This window comes from Pleurodeles waltl, chromosome 10 (genome assembly GCF_031143425.1).
Source record: "Pleurodeles waltl isolate 20211129_DDA chromosome 10, aPleWal1.hap1.20221129, whole genome shotgun sequence".
NCBI classification, from domain to species: domain Eukaryota; kingdom Metazoa; phylum Chordata; class Amphibia; order Caudata; family Salamandridae; genus Pleurodeles; species Pleurodeles waltl.
The window spans coordinates 15,564,812-15,583,287 of NC_090449.1; the positions used below are offsets into that span (position 1 = coordinate 15,564,812).

At 48.6% G+C, this 18,476-nt stretch overlaps 1 protein-coding gene across 2 annotated transcripts in view; it reads right to left on the reverse strand.

Moving 5' to 3' along the window:
• Window positions 1-18,476, reverse strand: part of PDZD4 (PDZ domain containing 4) — a 297,010-nt gene that overhangs the window by 85,665 nt on the left and 192,869 nt on the right. For both annotated transcript variants that reach the window (XM_069209426.1, XM_069209427.1), the window contains exon 2: window positions 13,474-13,730. In XM_069209426.1, coding sequence (XP_069065527.1) covers window positions 13,474-13,730 — 257 coding nt within the window. The remainder of the gene's footprint in view (window positions 1-13,473; window positions 13,731-18,476) is intronic.

Sequence of the window (18,476 nt, forward strand, 5' to 3'; positions counted from 1 at the left end):
GGGTGAGCAGTCACAGGCTTCTCAGGGAGGTACGAGGGTGAGCAGTCACAGGCCTCTCAGGGAGGTAGCGCGGTGAGCAGTAACAGGCTTCTCAGGGAGGTAGCCTGGTGCTGCTTGAACCCAACAATCAACTAATAATGAAATAAGCAAAAGTCCAGCCCAGTGCTTTTTTTCAAGAAAGAGGGTCCTTTACTACACAATAGATGCAGTACTGCACACTGCTAGTAGCAGAAAACAACATAGTGTCACTGAGCACTATCAGGGCCTGTGCTGCACCTCTCCAACTCCCTCTGCTACCCCACCCTGCCCCCCAATTTCGTCTCTGTCCTGTTTCTGGGCGGTCCCTCCCTTCTCTATAGCACCTCAGTAGTGGTGTGCATAGATAGACCCCCCCCCACCTCATGTGGTGGGCGCCCAGTCCTACTCTCAGCCGAGCACTCAGGAGGGGACTCCTGTGCACCTTGCACGGGGGTCTTCCGTCCCAACAACTCCCTGCCCGACCTTAGAGTTACAGCCAGAGCTCGACAGCTTCTGGTCTGGACTTTGATGTTAAAAACCTGCTGTTACGCACTTAGGGCCATATGTACGAACACATTTTCCCATTGACACAGAATGGGAAAAACCCTTTGCTACATACGGCCCTTAGATACCAGGACGATCTGTAATAGACACCTGAGGTAGTTTCAAAGCCTTGGAGGCCTCCAGACTCACACTCTGATCTCTGGCTGCTTGTGATACAACCCAAGTGAGTGTCTGACACACACTGTGATCTCTGGCTGCTTGTGATACAACCTAAGTGAGCGTCTGACACACACTGTCATCCTTGGGCTGCTTGTGATACAACCCAAGTGAGCGTCTGACACACACTGTCATCCCTGGGCTGCTTGTGATAAAACTCAAGTGAGTGTCTGACGCACACTGTGATCTCTGGCTGCTTGTGATACAACCCAAGTGAGCGTCTGGCACACACTGTGATCTCTGGGCTTCTTGTGATACAACCCAAGTGAGCGTCTGACACACACTGTGACCTGGGCTTCTGGTGATACAACCTAAGTGAACATCTGATACACACTGTGATCTCTGGGCTTCTTGTGATACAACCCAAGTGAGTGTCAGTCACACAATGTGATCTCTGGGCTTCTTGTGGTACAACCCAAGTGAGCGTCTGACACATACTGTGATCTCTGGATGCTTGTGATATGACCCAAGTGAGCGTCTGACACACACTGTGATCTCTGGGCTTCTTGTGATACAACCCAAGTGAGCGTCTGACAGACACTGTGACCTGGGCGTCTGGTGATACAACCCAAGTGAGCGTCTGACACACACTGTGATCTATGGGTTTCTGGTGATGCAACCCAAGTGAGCGTCTGACACACACTGTGATCTCTGGGCTTCTTTTGATACAACCCAAGTGAGCGTCTGACACACACTGTGATCTCTGGCTTCTTGTGATACAACCCAAGTGAGCATCTAACACACACTGTGATCTCTGGGCTTCTTGTGATACAACCCAAGTGAGCGTCTGACACACACTGTGATCTCTGGGTTTCTGGTGATACAACCCAAGTGAGCGTCTGACACACACTGTGATCTCTGGGCTTCTTGTGATACAACCCAAGTGAGTGTCTGACACACACTGTGATCTCTGGGCTTCTTGTGATACAACCCAAGTGAGCCACTGACACACACTGTGACCTGGGCTTCTGGTGATACAACCTAAGTGAACATCTGATACACACTGTGATCTCTGGGCTTCTTGTGATACAACCCAAGTGAGTGTCAGTCACACACTGTGATCTCTGGGCTTCTTGTGGTACAACCCAAGTGAGCGTCTGACACATACTGTGATCTCTGGATGCTTGTGATATGACCCAAGTGAGCGTCTGACACACACTGTGATCTCTGGGCTTCTTGTGATACAACCCAAGTGAGCGTCGGACAGACACTGTGACCTGGGCGTCTGGTGATACAACCCAAGTGAGCGTCTGACACACACTGTGATCTATGGGTTTCTGGTGATGCAACCCAAGTGAGCGTCTGACACACACTGTGATCTCTGGGCTTCTTTTGATACAACCCAAGTGAACATCTAACACACACTGTGATCTCTGGGCTTCTTGTGATACAACCCAAGTGAACATCTAACACACACTGTGATCTCTGGGCTTCTTGTGATACAACCCAAGTGAGCGTCTGACACACACTGTGATCTCTGGGTTTCTGGTGATACAACCCAAGTGAGCGTCTGACACACACTGTGATCTCTGGGCTTCTTGTGATTCAACCCAAGTGAGCGTCTGACACACACTGTGATCTCTGGGTTTCTGGTGATACAACCCAAGTGAGCGTCTGACACACACTGTGATCTCTGGGTTGCTTGTGATACAACCCAAGTGAGCGTCTGACAAACACTGTGATCCCTGGGTTGCTTGTGATACAACCCAAATGAGCGTCTGAAACACACTGTGACCTCTGGGCTGCTTGTGATATAATCCAAGTGAGTGTCAGACACACACTGTGATCTCTGGGCTTCCTGTGATACAACCCAAGTGAGCGTCTGACACACACTGTGATCTCTGGGCTTCTTTTGATACAACCCAAGTGAGCATCTGACACACACTGTGATCTCTGGCTGCTTGTGATTTAACCCAAGTGAGCGTCTGACGCACACTGTGATCTCTGGCTTCTTGTGATACAACCCAAGTGATCATCTGACACACACTGTGATCTCTGGCTGCTTGTGATTTAACCCAAGTGAGCGTCTGACGCACACTGTGATCTCTGGCTTCTTGTGATACAACCCAAGTGAGCATCTGACACACACTGTGATCTCTGGCTGCTTGTGATTTAACCCAAGTGAGCGTCTGACGCACACTGTGATCTCTGGCTTCTTGTGATACAACCCAAGTGAGCATCTGACACACACTGTGATCTCTGGGTTTCTGGTGATACAACCCAAGTGAGCGTCCAACACACACTGTGTTCTCTGGGTTGCTTGTGATACAACCCAGGTGAGTGTCTGACACACACTATGACCTCTGGCTGCTTGTGATATAACCCAAGTGAGTGTCAGTCACATACTGTGATCTCTGGGCTTCTTGTTATACAACTCAAGTGAGCATCTGACACACACACTGTGACCTCAGCTTCTGGTGATACAACCCAAGTGAGCGTCTGACACACACTGTGATCTCTGGGCTTCTTGTGATACAACCCAAGTGAGCGTCTGACACACACTGTGATCTCTGGCTGCTTGTGATACAACCCAAGTGGGTGTCTGACACACACTGTGAACTCTGGCTGCTTGTGATACAACCCAAGTGAGCATCTGACACACACTATGACCTCTGGGCTGCTTGTGATATAACCCAAGTGAGCGTCTGACACACACTGCAATCTCTGGGTTGCTTGTGATACAACCCAAGTGAGCATCTGACACACACTGTGATCTCTGGGCTTCTTGTGATACAACCCAAGTGAGCATCTGACACACACTGTGACTTGGGCTTCTTGTGATACAACCCAAGTGAGCGTCTGACACACACTGTGATCTCTGGGCTTCTTGTGATACAACCCAAGTGAGCATCTGACACACACTGTGATCTCTGGGTTTCTGGTGATACAACCGAAGTGAGCGTCTGACACACACTGTGATCTCTGGGCTTCTTGTGGTACAACCCAAGTGAGCGTCTGACACACACTGTGAACTCTGGCTTCTTGTGATATAACCCAAGTGAGCGTCTGACACACACTGTGATCTCTGGCTTCTTGTGATATAACCCAAGTGATTGTCTGACACACACTGTGATCTCTGGCTGCTTGTGATACAACCCAAGTGAGCGTCTGACACATACTGTGATCTCTGGGTTTCTGGTGATACAACCCAAGTGAGCTTTTGACACACACTGGGATCTCTGGCTGCTTGTGATACAACCCAAGTGAGCGTCTGACACACACTGTGATCTCTGGGCTTCTGGTGATACAACCCAAGTGAGTGTCAGTCACATACTGTAATCGCTGGGTTTCTGGTGATACAACCCAAGTGAGCGTCTGAGACACAGTGTGATCTCTGGGCTTCTTGTGATACAACCCAAGTGAGCGTCTGACACACACTGTGATCTCTGGCTGCTTGTGATATAACCTAAGTGAGTGTCTGACACACACTGTGATCTCTGGGTTTCTGGTGATACAACCCAAGTGAGCGTCTGACACACACTGTGATCTATGGGCTGCTTGTGATACAACCCAAGTGAGCATCTGACACACACAGTGATCTCTGGGCTTATTGTGATACAACCCAAGTGAGCGTCTGACACACACTGTGACCTGGGCTTCTGGTGATACAACCCAAGTGAGCGTCTGACACACACTGTGATCTCTGGGCTTCTTTTGATACAACCCAAGTGAGCGTCTGACACACACTGTGATCTCCGGCTGCTTGTGATACAACCCAAGTGAGCGCTTCTTGTGATATAACCCAAGTGAGCGTCTGACACACACTGTGATCTCTGGCTGCTTGTGATACAACCCAAGTGAGCATCTGACATACACTGTGATCTCTGGGCTGCTTATGATGCAACCCAAGTGAGCATCTGACACACACTGTCATCCCTGGGTTTCTGGTGATACAACCCAAGTGAGCGTCTGACACACACTGTGACCTGGGCTTCTGGTGATACAACCCAAGTGAGCGTCTGACACACACTGTGATCTCTGGGCTTCTTGTGATACAATCCAAGTGAGTGTCAGTCACACACTGTGATCTCTGGTCTTCTTGTGGTACAACCGAAGTGAGCGTCTGACACACACTGTGATCTCTGGCTGCTTGTGATACAACCCAAGTGAGGGTCAGTCACACACTGTGATCTCTGGGCTTCTTGTGATACAACCCAAGTGAGCGTCTGACACACACTGTGATCTCTGGGTTTCTGGTGATACAACCAAAGTGAGTGTCTGACACACACTGTGATCTCTGGCTGCTTGTGATACAACCCAAGTGAGCGTCTGACACACACTGTGATCTCTGGGCTTCTGGTGATACAACCCAAGTGAGCGTCTGACACACACTGGGATCTCTGGCTGCTTGTGATACAACCCAAGTGAGCATCTGACACACACTGTGATCTCTGGGCTTCTGGTGATACAACCCAAGTGAGCGTCTGACACACACTGGGATCTCTGGCTGCTTGTGATACAACCCAAGTGAGCGTCTGACACAGACTGGGATCTCTGGCTGCTTGTGGTACAACCCAAGTGAGCGTCTGACACACACTGGGATCTCTGGCTGCTTGTGATACAACCCAAGTGTGCATCTGACACACACTGTGATCTCTGGGCTTCTTGTGATACAACCCAAGTGAGTGTCAGTCACACACTGTGATCTCTGGGCTTCTTGTGGTACAACCCAAGTGAGCATCTGACACACACTGTGATCTCTGGCTGCTTGTGATACAACCCAAGTGAGTGTCAGTCACACACTGTGATCTCTGGGCTTCTTGTGATACAACCCAAGTGAGCGTCTGACACACACTGTGAGCTCTGGGTTTCTGGTGATACAAGCAAAGTGAGCGTCTGACACACACTGTGATCTCTGGCTGCTTGTGATACAACCCAAGTGAGCGTCTGACACACACTGTGATCTCTGGGCTTCTGGTGATGCAACCCAAGTGAGCGTCTGACACACACTGGAATCTCTGGCTGCTTGTGATACAACCCAAGTGAGCTTCTGACACACACTGTGATCTCTGGCTGCTTGTGATACAACCCAAGTGAATGTCAGACACACACTGTGACCTGGGCTTCTGGTGATACAACCCAAGTGAGCCTCTGACAGTGAAAGGGTAATGTTACCACATCATTAAAGGGGTTGCTCCCGGGGTGCGCACAACCCGTGTAGGCCACGCCCCTTCCCTGTAAAGTGCTCCTGTATCTTGCACCATGTCTTCTGGGCCGCATTGCCGAAGAAGAAGGGGCTTTAGTTACCCTGTTTTGCATCTTGTGGCCAGAAAACACAAAAATGTACAATTACTAGAGACGGAAAATGAAAGACTTCAATTGATTACTTTATGCTACACATATGTCTGCTGTGGCATTACATTCTGGCAGCCAGTGTAGCTCTCGTGAATGTGTCCCTTTCAACCTGGTCTGTGAACACAGTCTGTAGGCTCACCTAGGACTGGCTGATAAGTCACCTAGCCAATCCGAGAACTCTCGGCACAGCATGCTCTGTCGACATTGGCCCTTTTAGTGCTCACCTTTGGTTACTTTAGGGTATCTGAGTCCAGCGCTGGCCTTTGCTACGCTAGCCCCCTGGGCATGGGCAGAGAGAAAGTTGGCGCCCTTGCTTATGGCATTGAATTAAATGAGGCAGCAGGGGTCCCTTTTGTGTTCACTGGTCAGTACCTGGAGGTGTATAGACTGTCCTTGACACAAACATCCCCATCCCCAGCTCACCTAAATCAGAGATAGCTCAGCTGCCTCACCAGATGATGGTTTTGTTGATGTGTCAGCAGGGGTCAGAGGGTGAAGGGTGGCAAGGATGGGGGTAGAGAGGTGTCAAACCATTGCTCGCAGTTAGGGCCGGCTTTAGCGCTGTGTCACCCTGTGCAACAGTCTTTTTTTTGCACCCCCACCCCATGACCACCTCCTCGGATTCTCTCACCACCACCCGGCAAATGTGCCCCCCATCTCTCCATATCCCCCCTTTCACATACATTCATTTGTTTTAAAGCGCTAGTAAAGGCTGGCCTTGCTAATCCACTCAGCTATCCACATAAAATACAGATCTGTTCTTTGCTGCAGGCACATTAACCCTCTGTGCTACTTTATGGCCAGTCAAAGCTACCTCCAATCTCTCTCTCTCTCTAGCAGGAACATTAATCACAAAAAGTATATTGACATTTTAATTGATTCCTGGAGGCTAGATGCACAAGGAACTCTGCAGCAGGTGCTTTTAAAGCACAAGTTATTTGCACCTGGTGGGGCCGACTGGATTAAAGTATGATAAGGAAGGACTAAAACCACTTTTAAATGGCAAATTAGACAGAAATGAAGAGACTGGGGGAAGGACAAGGCTGGAGTAGGTGAGAAGGCCCTCCTGGTGGGGTAACCTTAATGCACACAGCTCCGTGCGCGCCTCAGAATCCTGCACCCCGGGCCTGGTCCCAGCTCGCCCACGCACCTGCAGCCTGTTGATGGGCTCTATTCCTGTGATGTAGGGCACTGGGCTTGTGTTGTCAATCTTTGTTCTTCTGAGGAGGCAAGTGACCAACGAGGTGATGACTGAATAGGGGCTGCGACTGCGGGTCTTACTTCAACCAGCCCGGGGGGCAACTGGCACGGCTGGCCCTGACGTCCATCAGAAGTACCAGCGCGGTGCGCCACCAGGGTCTGCCAAACTGTCTTTCATTGGGCCACCTCTCCTTCTTAGTTTCTGGCCCCTATGTAAGACGTGTCTCCTGGCGGGCAGTAACCCCCTTTCTCTGATCTGAAGATAATCTACTACGACCCCAAAGTCCCACTCCAGGAAATCACCGGTGCTTTACTATTCTAGGGTAGAAGTCAGAACTATTACAAAGCATGTATCACCCATTATTCTAAGGCAGTGATCAGAATTCTTAGACAGCATGTGCCAACCATTGATTCTAGGGCAGTAGCCAGAATTCGTAGCATGTATTACCCATTAATTCTAGGGCAGTAGTCACAATTCTTAGACAGCACGTACCAACCATTGATTCTAGGGCAGTAGCCAGAATTCGTAGCATGTATCACCCATTATTCTAAGGCAGTAGTCACAATTCTTAGACAGCATGTGCCAACCATTGATTCTAGGGCAGTAGCCAGAATTCTTAGACAGCATGTATCACCCATTAATTCTAGAGCAGTAGTCAGAATTCTTAGACAGCATGTATCACCCATTAATTCTAGGGCAGTAGTCAGAATTCGTAGCATGTATCACCCATTAATTCTAGGGCAGTAGTCAGAATTCTTAGACAGCATGTATCACCCATTAATTCTAGGGCAGTAGTCAGAATTCATATACAGCATGTATCACCCATTAATTCTAAGGCAGTGATCAGAATTCTTAGACAGCATGTATCACCCATTAATTCTAGGGCAGTAGTCAGAATTCGTAGCATGTATTACCCATTAATTCTAGGGCAGTAGTCAGAATTCTTAGAAAGCATGTATCACCAGTTAATTGTAGGGCAGTGTTCAGAATTCTACTAAAGCATGTATCACATGTTGATTCTAGGGAAGTAGTCAGAATTCTTACAAAGCATGTATCACCCATTAATTCTTAGACAATATGTGTCAACCATTAGTTCGAGGACAGTAGTCATAATTCTTACAAACCCATCTATCACCCGTTATTTCTAAGGCAGTAGTCATAATGCTTACAAAGCATGTGTCAACCATTAATTCTAGGGCAGTAGTCAGAATTCTTACAAGGGCATGTATCACCCATTTCACATGAGCTTGTTTCTAGTTGGGAAGAAGATTCATTTTAAGGTGCTGACACTAAAATGTCCTCTGTGTTTCAGCTCCTGCATGCTTGACGAATGGAGCAGATTTTTATGATCCTACCTGAGACTCACCTTCCCTGGCTGGATATTAAAGGTGTCTGATGCTGGTAATGACTGTGTATGATCAGCACAGGGACCCCTGCAGTGGCTGGTGGTGGTAAAGTCCTCATTTCTTTGAAAGAATTGTCTGTCAAAGTGTGTGGTGGCTGCCATTAGGCATGTCTTTCAACAAAGACATATGATTTCCTGGAGTAGTCCATGGTGTTCTTTAGGATTCTGCTACAATTTAATGTGGGCACAAACTGAGTTTGTATTTGAGGGTGCAGAGTCAAGAAAAGAGGAACTGTGCTTTTCCACTACCTTACAACTCCTGCTTGAAACCTGGGGACAACCTGGCAGTGGGGTGGGAGGTGTTTCGCTCTGTGGGATGGTGCACAGTGTCTGCCTTGTGTGGTTCTCTGTGCCACAGGTTGTGGTACTCTGCTCTTATGGTGATGGTGGATTGTGCTGAAGGTTGGGGTTCACTGTGCTGAGGGTAGCGGTGCACTGTTCCGCTGCAGTGGTGCATTTGCTGTGCGTAGTCGCCGTTGGTGGGGTGCGCTACTCGGTGGGTGATGGTACCATTTTCTGCAGGTGGTGTGGCACTGTTCTGTGGCGGTGGTCAGCGTGCCTCATTTTGTAGCTGAATGTGCTAAGGGCGCAGTTTTCTTTGAGTGGCAGTGCCTAGTCCGCTGCTATGGAGGCTGGCGCGCGGGTGGCATGGAGCAGTGGGTAATGGTGCTCTGTGTAACATATGGTGGTGGTCAGTTTGGCGCAACCCTGGTATGGCAATCGAGGCGTGCACATGTGAGATGCTCAGATTTTTGTTTGTGCACCCCTTCTTTCTCTTGTTCATGTTTAGAGCTGAACATATTGTACCCTACCCTGAAGTTAGAGGGCTTTGTTTCTGCTTCCTGCACCCATTAGCTTCTTTGGCTCAGGAACATTCAGCTATTGACTTAAGACTGTCACATCTCTGATCTGCCCACAGCAGTATACTGGCCTCACATTCTTTTAATTGGGTAATTGGGTGTATCCCACTGCTCCATAGGAATGCATGAGGAACTATTTTACATCTGAAAAGTGCACACTTTTATTACATAAAATTGTCTCATCAATGCAGGGTACACACAAATGAATCCTATTTTAATTGTTTTGAAAATAGACCTATTTTTCTCACTACTCACATGCAAGCATCAAACCTTTTGGTTTTGCCAATGCTTGTTTATGGTTCTTCTTCCTGCAAACTGGCATTTCGTCTAGTACAAGACTGTAAAAATACCACCTGAGACAAAGTTTGTTCTGATGGATGCACAGGAGAGGTTGGGTGAAATAATCACACACGTGCAAACCCACAAACACACACATATGTGCAATCCCTCTCTCAAATTTGATCTAACCACTTACTCAACATTTCACACCCTCTTGGCCTCTGTAGTAGTACCACTGCTTTTGAACTGGTAGTTCATGTTTAAGAACAGAGGACTTACGATACCATCATTTATGGTGCGTAAACAGAAAAGTGACAACTGTCCCTAGTGTTGGCTGTCAAACTTTGCTCAGTGGGCATATCTTGTCAGGGGTGGTAAGCGCTATATAAATACGAGTACAATACAATACAATATGCTTGCTGGTTATTTCATCATAAAATAAGTCCAGTTACACACAAATGTTTGCTCAATGGTGATATATACAGCACAAACCAAAGAATATAACCTTACTTTGAGTTGTATTTGTGTCTGCAGTTTTTACTTACTTTATAATATGTCTTGACCTACTCACAGGTATCTGTAAAACTGACCTTTTCTCCTGAATTGTGGCCGTTTGTGTTGAATTTTAGCAGTCACTGCCCAGAATTTTACCTCAATGCCAGGTGCTCACCTAGAATGCAAACCTGCCCTCCCTGCCCCAGGTGGGTGCAGTGTGTGTCTATGAGTCCTTGGGACCACCACACTCTCTTTAAAGGAGCTTGTATGTTTACGCGCCATCATATTAAACAACACGGGCACAGGTGTTCCTCATGTGGTGGAAGCAGAAGGGCTCGCACTGTGCGTTAATGCTAAAATCAAAAACTTCATGATGACCTAGCCCAGTAGTTCCCAACCTGTGATCCGGGGACCCTGGGGGTCCACAAATCCTCCTCAAGGGGTCTGTGACTGCTTAGAAACTTAAATCATTTAACAGATTAATAACATGTATATAAATAAAATGATAAATGTACAATTGAACATTTTAAAATGTACTGCAAATGTTAAGAAAGTTGAAATTGGAGGCTAAAAATTTAATTAGTATTCTCCGATGGATTTGTGTGAGCAGCGCAGGCGCGTTAAACAGAACATAATATGGATAATATGCAGCTTCAATTGAATTTAAAAAAAAGCTTCAACCTTCCTATTAACATTAAACATTTTTTTTATATATATATTTGTTTGCACATTAAGTAAAATGTGTAATAATTTGTGCATGTGCTTGGTGAATGCTTGTTTCTGTCTTCTTTGTGTACTGTTTTGCAGTTCAAATCATCAACAATGTTTAGGCCATGACCCCCAGCTTTCAGTAATGACTCAGTGGGGGGTCCCCTGATTCCAATAATGATTTAGTGGGGGTCCCGGGTTCCAGTAATGATAAACTAGTGGTCCACAGAAGTCAAAACGTTGACAACCACTGGTCTAGCCCTACCTTAGGCGCAAAGAGAAGAGGAGACAGTAGGCAGTGGAGTGTAAAGGCTGGTAGGGAAGGGGGAGGTAAGGCACGGTGATTGACGCTACATAGCCATCCATTCCATACAACAACGCATGCACTGTGACTGTGTGACCTTGGACAACCGTACTTCGGGTTTCTCTGCCATTTCCTGCCAGAAAGAGCTTGCTCAGGTCTTCCCTGTATCCAAAGATGCCAATCTCATGCTGCAGGAGCTCTTCAGCTCTAGTAAGGCCAGTGTGGTCCTTCGAGGGCCCCCCAGTGTGTGGGGAAGGACCTGGCTTCAACGGTATCTCTGGCAACCTCCATCGATTACTCCTTCCTAGTGGAACAATCAATTCAACCATCGTGAGTTATACCAACCTCACCTTGCTATGCGTGGCAGTACCTACAAACCAACAGCAGAGGGAGCAGAAAACAAGGAAATGCCTTTCTGTTACCACAGTCCGAAACCAGCTCTTAATACAGAATTACTCTTCTTGCGTAATTCCGCGAAATGTTGTTGAATTTTTGGGTAGTTCCGCCGTGATTACTTTATATGGACTTACACAGGTTACGCCCACACCCAGAAATAACAGGGCTGGAGGAGAGGGAGGGTGACAGTGGCCTGTAGGAGCACTGATGCTTTAGTGTTGCTGTAAAGTCATGTTTGCTGTTGTAGAAGTGCTTACCCCATGGCGTGCAGCAGGCCGGCCTTTTATGCTGTATTTAATAACAGGTGAATGATGTTTGAACAGGAAAGTGCCCTGCCTGCTGCTGGGAGTGTTAAGGGGTTCCAGGCACTGTCAGCCCCCGCCCCCCGCCCACATCAGCAATCACTTTCCTTTGTTTACATTTCCCTGCATAAATGATTTTTTCCTACAATAGTTCCTTTTGCAGTCTGACAAGCAGGGCGATGGCCGCCTGTACAGCGCTGTTAAATTAATGGCTTCATTTTGAGGTAAAAGCCCTTTCACAGGAATTATCCCTGCTTTGAGATCAGTCACTTCTTTCAGTCGCTTTTGTGTTGGTCACACAAGCAATTACAGCAAATGCATGACCCCAGCTGTACAACCTGAACAGCTGGCACCAGTAGCATCTGGAAACTCCACACTAATGGGGCAGCAGCTAAACCGCATGCACTGCGCGTGACATTTGCATTTCTCAATGCAACAATCACAGGGCCACATGTACAAAGCATTTTTCTACTCGCAAACGATACGATTTGCAGAATCGATGCGTTTGCGACTAGAAAAATGCTTTTTGGGTTCTACAAAGTCCAAATTGTGATTCCATAACCTGTTACCAAATCGCAACTTGGTTTCTGCGAGCTGCTATCAGTAAGGGGTGTGTTGAGGGCGTCCCTTCCTGATTCAAAATCGGAAAGGCATGTACGAATGTTTTGCGTCCAAACTGCAGTCGCAAACATTCACAGTTTGCCACCAATAGAAAGTTGGTGATAACCCATTCACAAATGGGAAGGGGTCCCCTTTGGGAATGGTTGGGAAAATATTTTTAAAGAACAGTCAGTGTTCAAACGGACCACTGCCTAATCTTAAAAAATGAAACTTAAACGTTTCATTTTTTTCGTTTTAAACACATCCAATTTTTCTTTAAGGAAAACAGGCTGTGTTTAAACAAACAAAAAAACAGATTTGTTTATTTAAAAGCAATCACAGACATAGTGGTCTGCTGAGCTCAGCAGGCCAGTATCCCTGGGACGGCTGTGATTCGTAATGGGTCGCAAATTGTAACCTACCTCATTAATATTCATGAGGTAGGTCTATTTCTGACCCACTGCGAATCACAAATGAATCTCCAAAGGTTTTCATACATTTCAAATAGTGATTTCCTAATTGCAGGAAAATGTGATAAAATGTATGAAATGCTGCCTTCTGTAAAAACTCCCCTCTGGTTCCATTTGCAATTGTTTTGTTAATTATGCCACTGAAGCAGCAATGAAACCAATCCTAAAACATCTCTGGAGACTATTAAATGGACAAGTGAGTGTTTAATGATTGAGTGAATACACCCAACAGGCTCAGTCATTTGCCTATTCAAAACTCCTGCCCGAAGGGGCGACAAGCAACATCTCGAGCTGTAAAAACAGGCGACAAGCAACATCTTGAGTTGTACAAACACCGCTAACCCCAACATGAGTTGACACCACAGTATCAGAGCTACCCTGGGGTCTGCTAGCAGGGGTAGGGATCAGAGGTATACTCACAGCTCAGAGAGGACATAGGGCTCCAAGGTGACCACAGGGGGAGAGGGTGGACGCAGCTTGCCCAGCGCTAGGATGTGATCAAACGTGATGTCCGTCTGGGTGCCGCTGTCCACAAAGTGCAGGTCGTGGAAGGAGCCGCTGCCCCCGTTGCCTCCCTTCATCCGCGGGCTGCGTCGAAGCACCTGGATCAGCAGGGGGTCCTTGCCAGCCCTCAGCGCCTCCAGCGTCTGCTCCTGAGACAAACCCTTCCCGTTCACCTAGAGAGAGTCAACAGGGAGAGCTTTAGAGGTCACTTCCTGTTCACCTGGAGAGAGACAACATGAGAACTTTAGAGGTCACTTCAGCCCTATCCATTGAGCCAGCCCCTTCCCATTCACCTGGAGAGAGACAACAGGAAGAACCTTGGCGGTCACTTCGGACCTATTCGTTGAGAGTGCGGAGACTTAAGGGGGGTGCAAGAGAACTCACAGTGGGTGCAGGTGCACTGGTTTACTGTGCATACGTGCTAGAGTCTGTTGCAAAAGAACTGTTGGAAGGTGCAGGAGAACTGTTTCTGGTTCAGGAGATCTCTGTAAGGGACAACTGAACTCAATTAAGTTGAAGGAGACGAGGGGGAGAGTAAAAGAAATTCTGTAAGGTGAAGGAGAGCTTCGCAAGCTTCAGGGGTACTCTGTGGGGTGCGGGAAAACCTATGGACAGTGTAGGAGAACGGGATTAGAAGTTCTGTTTAGGGTGCAGGGGGACACATGGAAGATACCGTGGAACTGGTGTAGCCCTCCTGGCAACCACTGACAACTTCCGATTACTCCTAGACCACAGCCACACCGCAGCGCTCATTCTCCTCGACATCTCACAGCTTTCGACATGGTCTCTGTAGGAAAGTACCATCTTGCCTGGCATGTTACCCCCATATTTCACTGTATATATGCTGTTTTAGTTGTATGTGTCACTGGGACCCTGCCAGCTAGGGCCCCAGTGCTCTTAAGTGTGCCCTGTATGTGTTACCTGTGTTATGACTAACTGTCTCACTGAGGCTCTGCTATCCAGAACCTCAGTGGTTATGCTCTCTCATTTTCTTTCCAAATTGTCACTAACAGGCTAGTGACCAATTTCACGAATTTACATTGGCATAATGGAACACCCTTATAATTCCCTAGTATATGGTACTGAGGTACCCAGGGTATTGGGGTTCCAGGAGATCCCTATGGGCTGCAGCAATACTTTTGCCACCCATAGGGAGCTCTGACAATTCTTACACAGGCCTGCCCTTGCAGCCTGAGTGAAATAACGTCTACGTTATTTCACAGCCATTTACCACTGCACTTAAGTAACTTATAAGTCACCTATATGTCTAACCTTTACCTGGTAAAGGTTGGGTGCTAAGTTACTTAGTGTGTGGGCACCCTGGCACTAGCCAAGGTGCTCCCACATTATCCAGGGCAAATTCCCCGGACTTTGTGAGTGCGGGGACACCATTACATGCGTGCACTATACATATGTCACGACATATGTATAGCGTCACAATGGTAACTCCGAACATGGCCATGTAACATGTCTAAGATCATGGAATTGTCACCCCAATGCCATTCTGGCATTGGGGAGACAATTCCATGATCCCCCGAGTCTCTAGCTCAGACCCGGGTACTGCCAAACTACCTTTCCCGGGGTTTCACTGCAGCTGCTGCTGCTGCCAACCCCTCAGACAGGTTTCTGCCCTCCTCGGGTCCAGCCACGCTTGGCCCAGGAAGGCAGAACAAAGGACTTCCTCAGAGAGAGGGTGTTACACCCTCTCCCTTTGGAAAAAGGTGTCAGGGCTGGGGCGGAGTAGCCTCCCCCAGCCTCTGGAAATGCTTTGATGGGCACAGAGGGTGCCCATCTCTGCATAAGCCAGTCTACACCAGTTCAGGGATCCCTCAGCCCTGCTCTGGCGCGAACCTGGACAAAGGAAAGGGGAGTGACCACTCCCCTGATCTGCACCTTCCCTGGGAGGTGCCCAGAGCTCCTCCAGTGTGCTCCAGACCTCTGCCATCTTGGAAACAGAGGTGCTGCTGGCACACTGGACTGCTCTGAGTGGCCAGGGCCAGCAGGTGACATCAGAGACTCCTTCTGATAGGCTCCTCCAGGTGTTGCTAGCCTATCCTCTCTCCTAGGTAGCCAAACCTCCTTTTCTGGCTATTTAGGGTCTCTGCTTTGGGGAATTCCTTAGATAACGAATGCAAGAGCTCATCAGAGTTCCTCTGCATCTCTCTCTTCACCTTCTGCCAAGGAATCGACTGCTGACCGCGCTGGAAGCCTGCAAAACTGCAACAAAGTAGCAAAGACGACTACTGCGACCTTGTAACGCTGATCCTGCCGCCTTCTCGACTGTTTTCCTGGTGGTGCATGCTGTGGGGGTAGTCTGCCTCCTCTCTGCACTAGAAGCTCCGAAGAAATCTCCCGTGGGTCGACGGAATCTTCCCCCTGCAACCACAGGCACCAAAGAACTGCATCACCGGTCCTCTGGGTCTCCTCTCAGCACGACGAGCGAGGTCCCTTGAACTCAGCAACTCTGTCCAAGTGACTCCCACAGTCCAGTGACTCTTCAGTCCAAGTTTGGTGGAGGTAAGTCCTTGCCTCCCTACGCTAGACTGCATTGCTGGGAACCGCGTGTTTTGCAGCTACTCCGGCTCCTGTGCACTCTTCCAGGATTTCCTTTGTGCACAGCCAAGCCTGGGTCCCCGGCACGCTAACCTGCAGTGCACGACCTCCTGAGTTGTCCTCCGGCGTCGTGGGACCTTCCTTTGTGACTTCGGGTGAGCTCTGGTTCACTCCACTTCGTAGTGCCTGTTCCGGCACTTCTGCGGGTGCTGCTTGCTTCTGAGTGGGCTCCTTGTCTTTGCTGGACGCCCCCTCTGTCTCCTCACGCAATTGGCGACATCCTGGTCCCTCCTGGGCCACAGCAGCATCCAAAAACCCTAACATCGACCCTTGCAGCTAGCAAGGCTTGTTTACGGTCTTTCTGCACGGAAATACCTCTGCACGACTCTTCACGACGTGCGACATCCATCTCCAAAGGGGAAGTTTCTAGCCCTTGTAGTTGTTGCAGAATCCACAGCTTCTACTATCCGGTGGCAGCTTCTTTGCACCCACAGCTGGCATTTCCTGTGCATCTGCCCACTCCCGACTTGATCGTGACTCTTGGACTTGGTCCCCTTGTTCCACAGGTACTCTCGTCAGGAAATCCATCGTTGTTGCATTGCTGGTGTTGATCTTCCTTGCAGAATTCCCCTATCACGACTTCTGTGCTCTTTGGGGAACTTAGGTGCACTTTGCACCCACTTTTCAGGGTCTTGGGGTGGGCTATTTTTCTAACCCTCACTGTTTTCTTACAGTCCCAGCGACCCTCTACAAGGACACATAGGTTTGGGGTCCATTCGTGGTTCGCATTCCACTTCTAGAGTATATGGTTTGTGTTGCCCCTATCCCTATGTGCCCCCATTGCATTCTATTGTGACTATACATTGTTTGCACTGTTTTCTATTGCTATTACTGCATATTTTGGTATTGTGTACATATATCTTGTGTATATTTGCTATCCTCATACTGAGATACTTTGGCATATTGTCATAAAAATAAAGTACCTTTATTTTTAGTATATCTGTGTATTGTGTTTTCTTATGATATTGTGCATATGACACTAGTGGTACTGTAGGAGCTTCACTCGTCTCCTAGTTCAGCCTAAGCTGCTCTGCTAAGCTACCTTTTCTATCAGCCTAAGCTGATAGACACCCCTCTACACTAATAAGGGATACCTGGGCCTGGTGCAAGGTGTAAGTACCCCTTGGTACCCACTACAAGCCAGTCCAGCCTCCTACAGTCTCCCACAGCACTCTGTGCACCAGACTTCATGACATAGGAATCTGTAGAAGAGCCCTGGTACGGATCCACTCCCTCCTCTACGGGAGGCCGCAGAGGGTCAGACTTCCGCCCTACACATCCAGACCCAAAGGAGTCAACTGCCGAGTCCCTCAAGAATCCTGACTGAGTCCCACACTGTTCAATGTATACATCTCGCAGCCTTCGTCAGAAGCCACGGTATGAACATCGTGTCATCAACTCATCATTTCCCTCACCAAAGACCTGGACACGGCCACAAGGAACTTCCACTCAGGAATGGAAGCCATCGCCACCTGGATGAGAGAAAGCTGCCTCAAGCTCAACTCCGACAAGACTGAGCTCATCATCTTCGGAAATGCCACCTCAGCTTGGGACGACTCCTGGTGGCCCACATCCCTCAGTGCCCCCCCCAGCACCAACCGAGCACACCCGCAACCTAGGAATCATCCTCGACTCCTCCCTATCCATGACCTGCCAGGTAAACTCAGTTGCTTCCTTCTACTGGCACACACTCCGCAAACTTCTGAGGCTCTTCAGATGGAGCCCAGCAGACTGTCACAGGACAGTCACCCACATCTTAGTCACAACCAAGCTTGACTAAGGCAACGCCCTCTACACCGGCACCTCGACCAGAAACATGAAAAAACTACAACTCATCCAGAACGCCACCGCCAGACTCATCCTGAACCTCCCACACAGAGAGCACATCTCCCAACACATGAGGACCCTCCACTGGCTCCAGATCAAGAAACAAATCACCTTCTAGCTACTCAACCACACGGCCAAGGCCATACACAACGCAGGACCAGCCTACCTGAACCACCACGTCTCCTTCCACCCCCGCCAGATCCCTCTGCTCCACCCAGACGGCCCTGGTCACCATCCCTCACATATGCAAAACTACTGCCGGAGGACGATCCTTCACCTACATTGCAGCAAAGAGCTGGAACAACCTCCCCCTGCGCCTCATACAAAATCTGTCGCTCACCATCCTCAGGAAGAACCTCAAGACGTGGCTCTTTGGATGATGCCACTCCCCCCCCCCCGCTCCAGCGCCTTGAGACTCTCATGGCTGAATAGCCGTGCTTTCCGAAAACAAACTGATTGATAGGGTGCAGGAGAAGCAC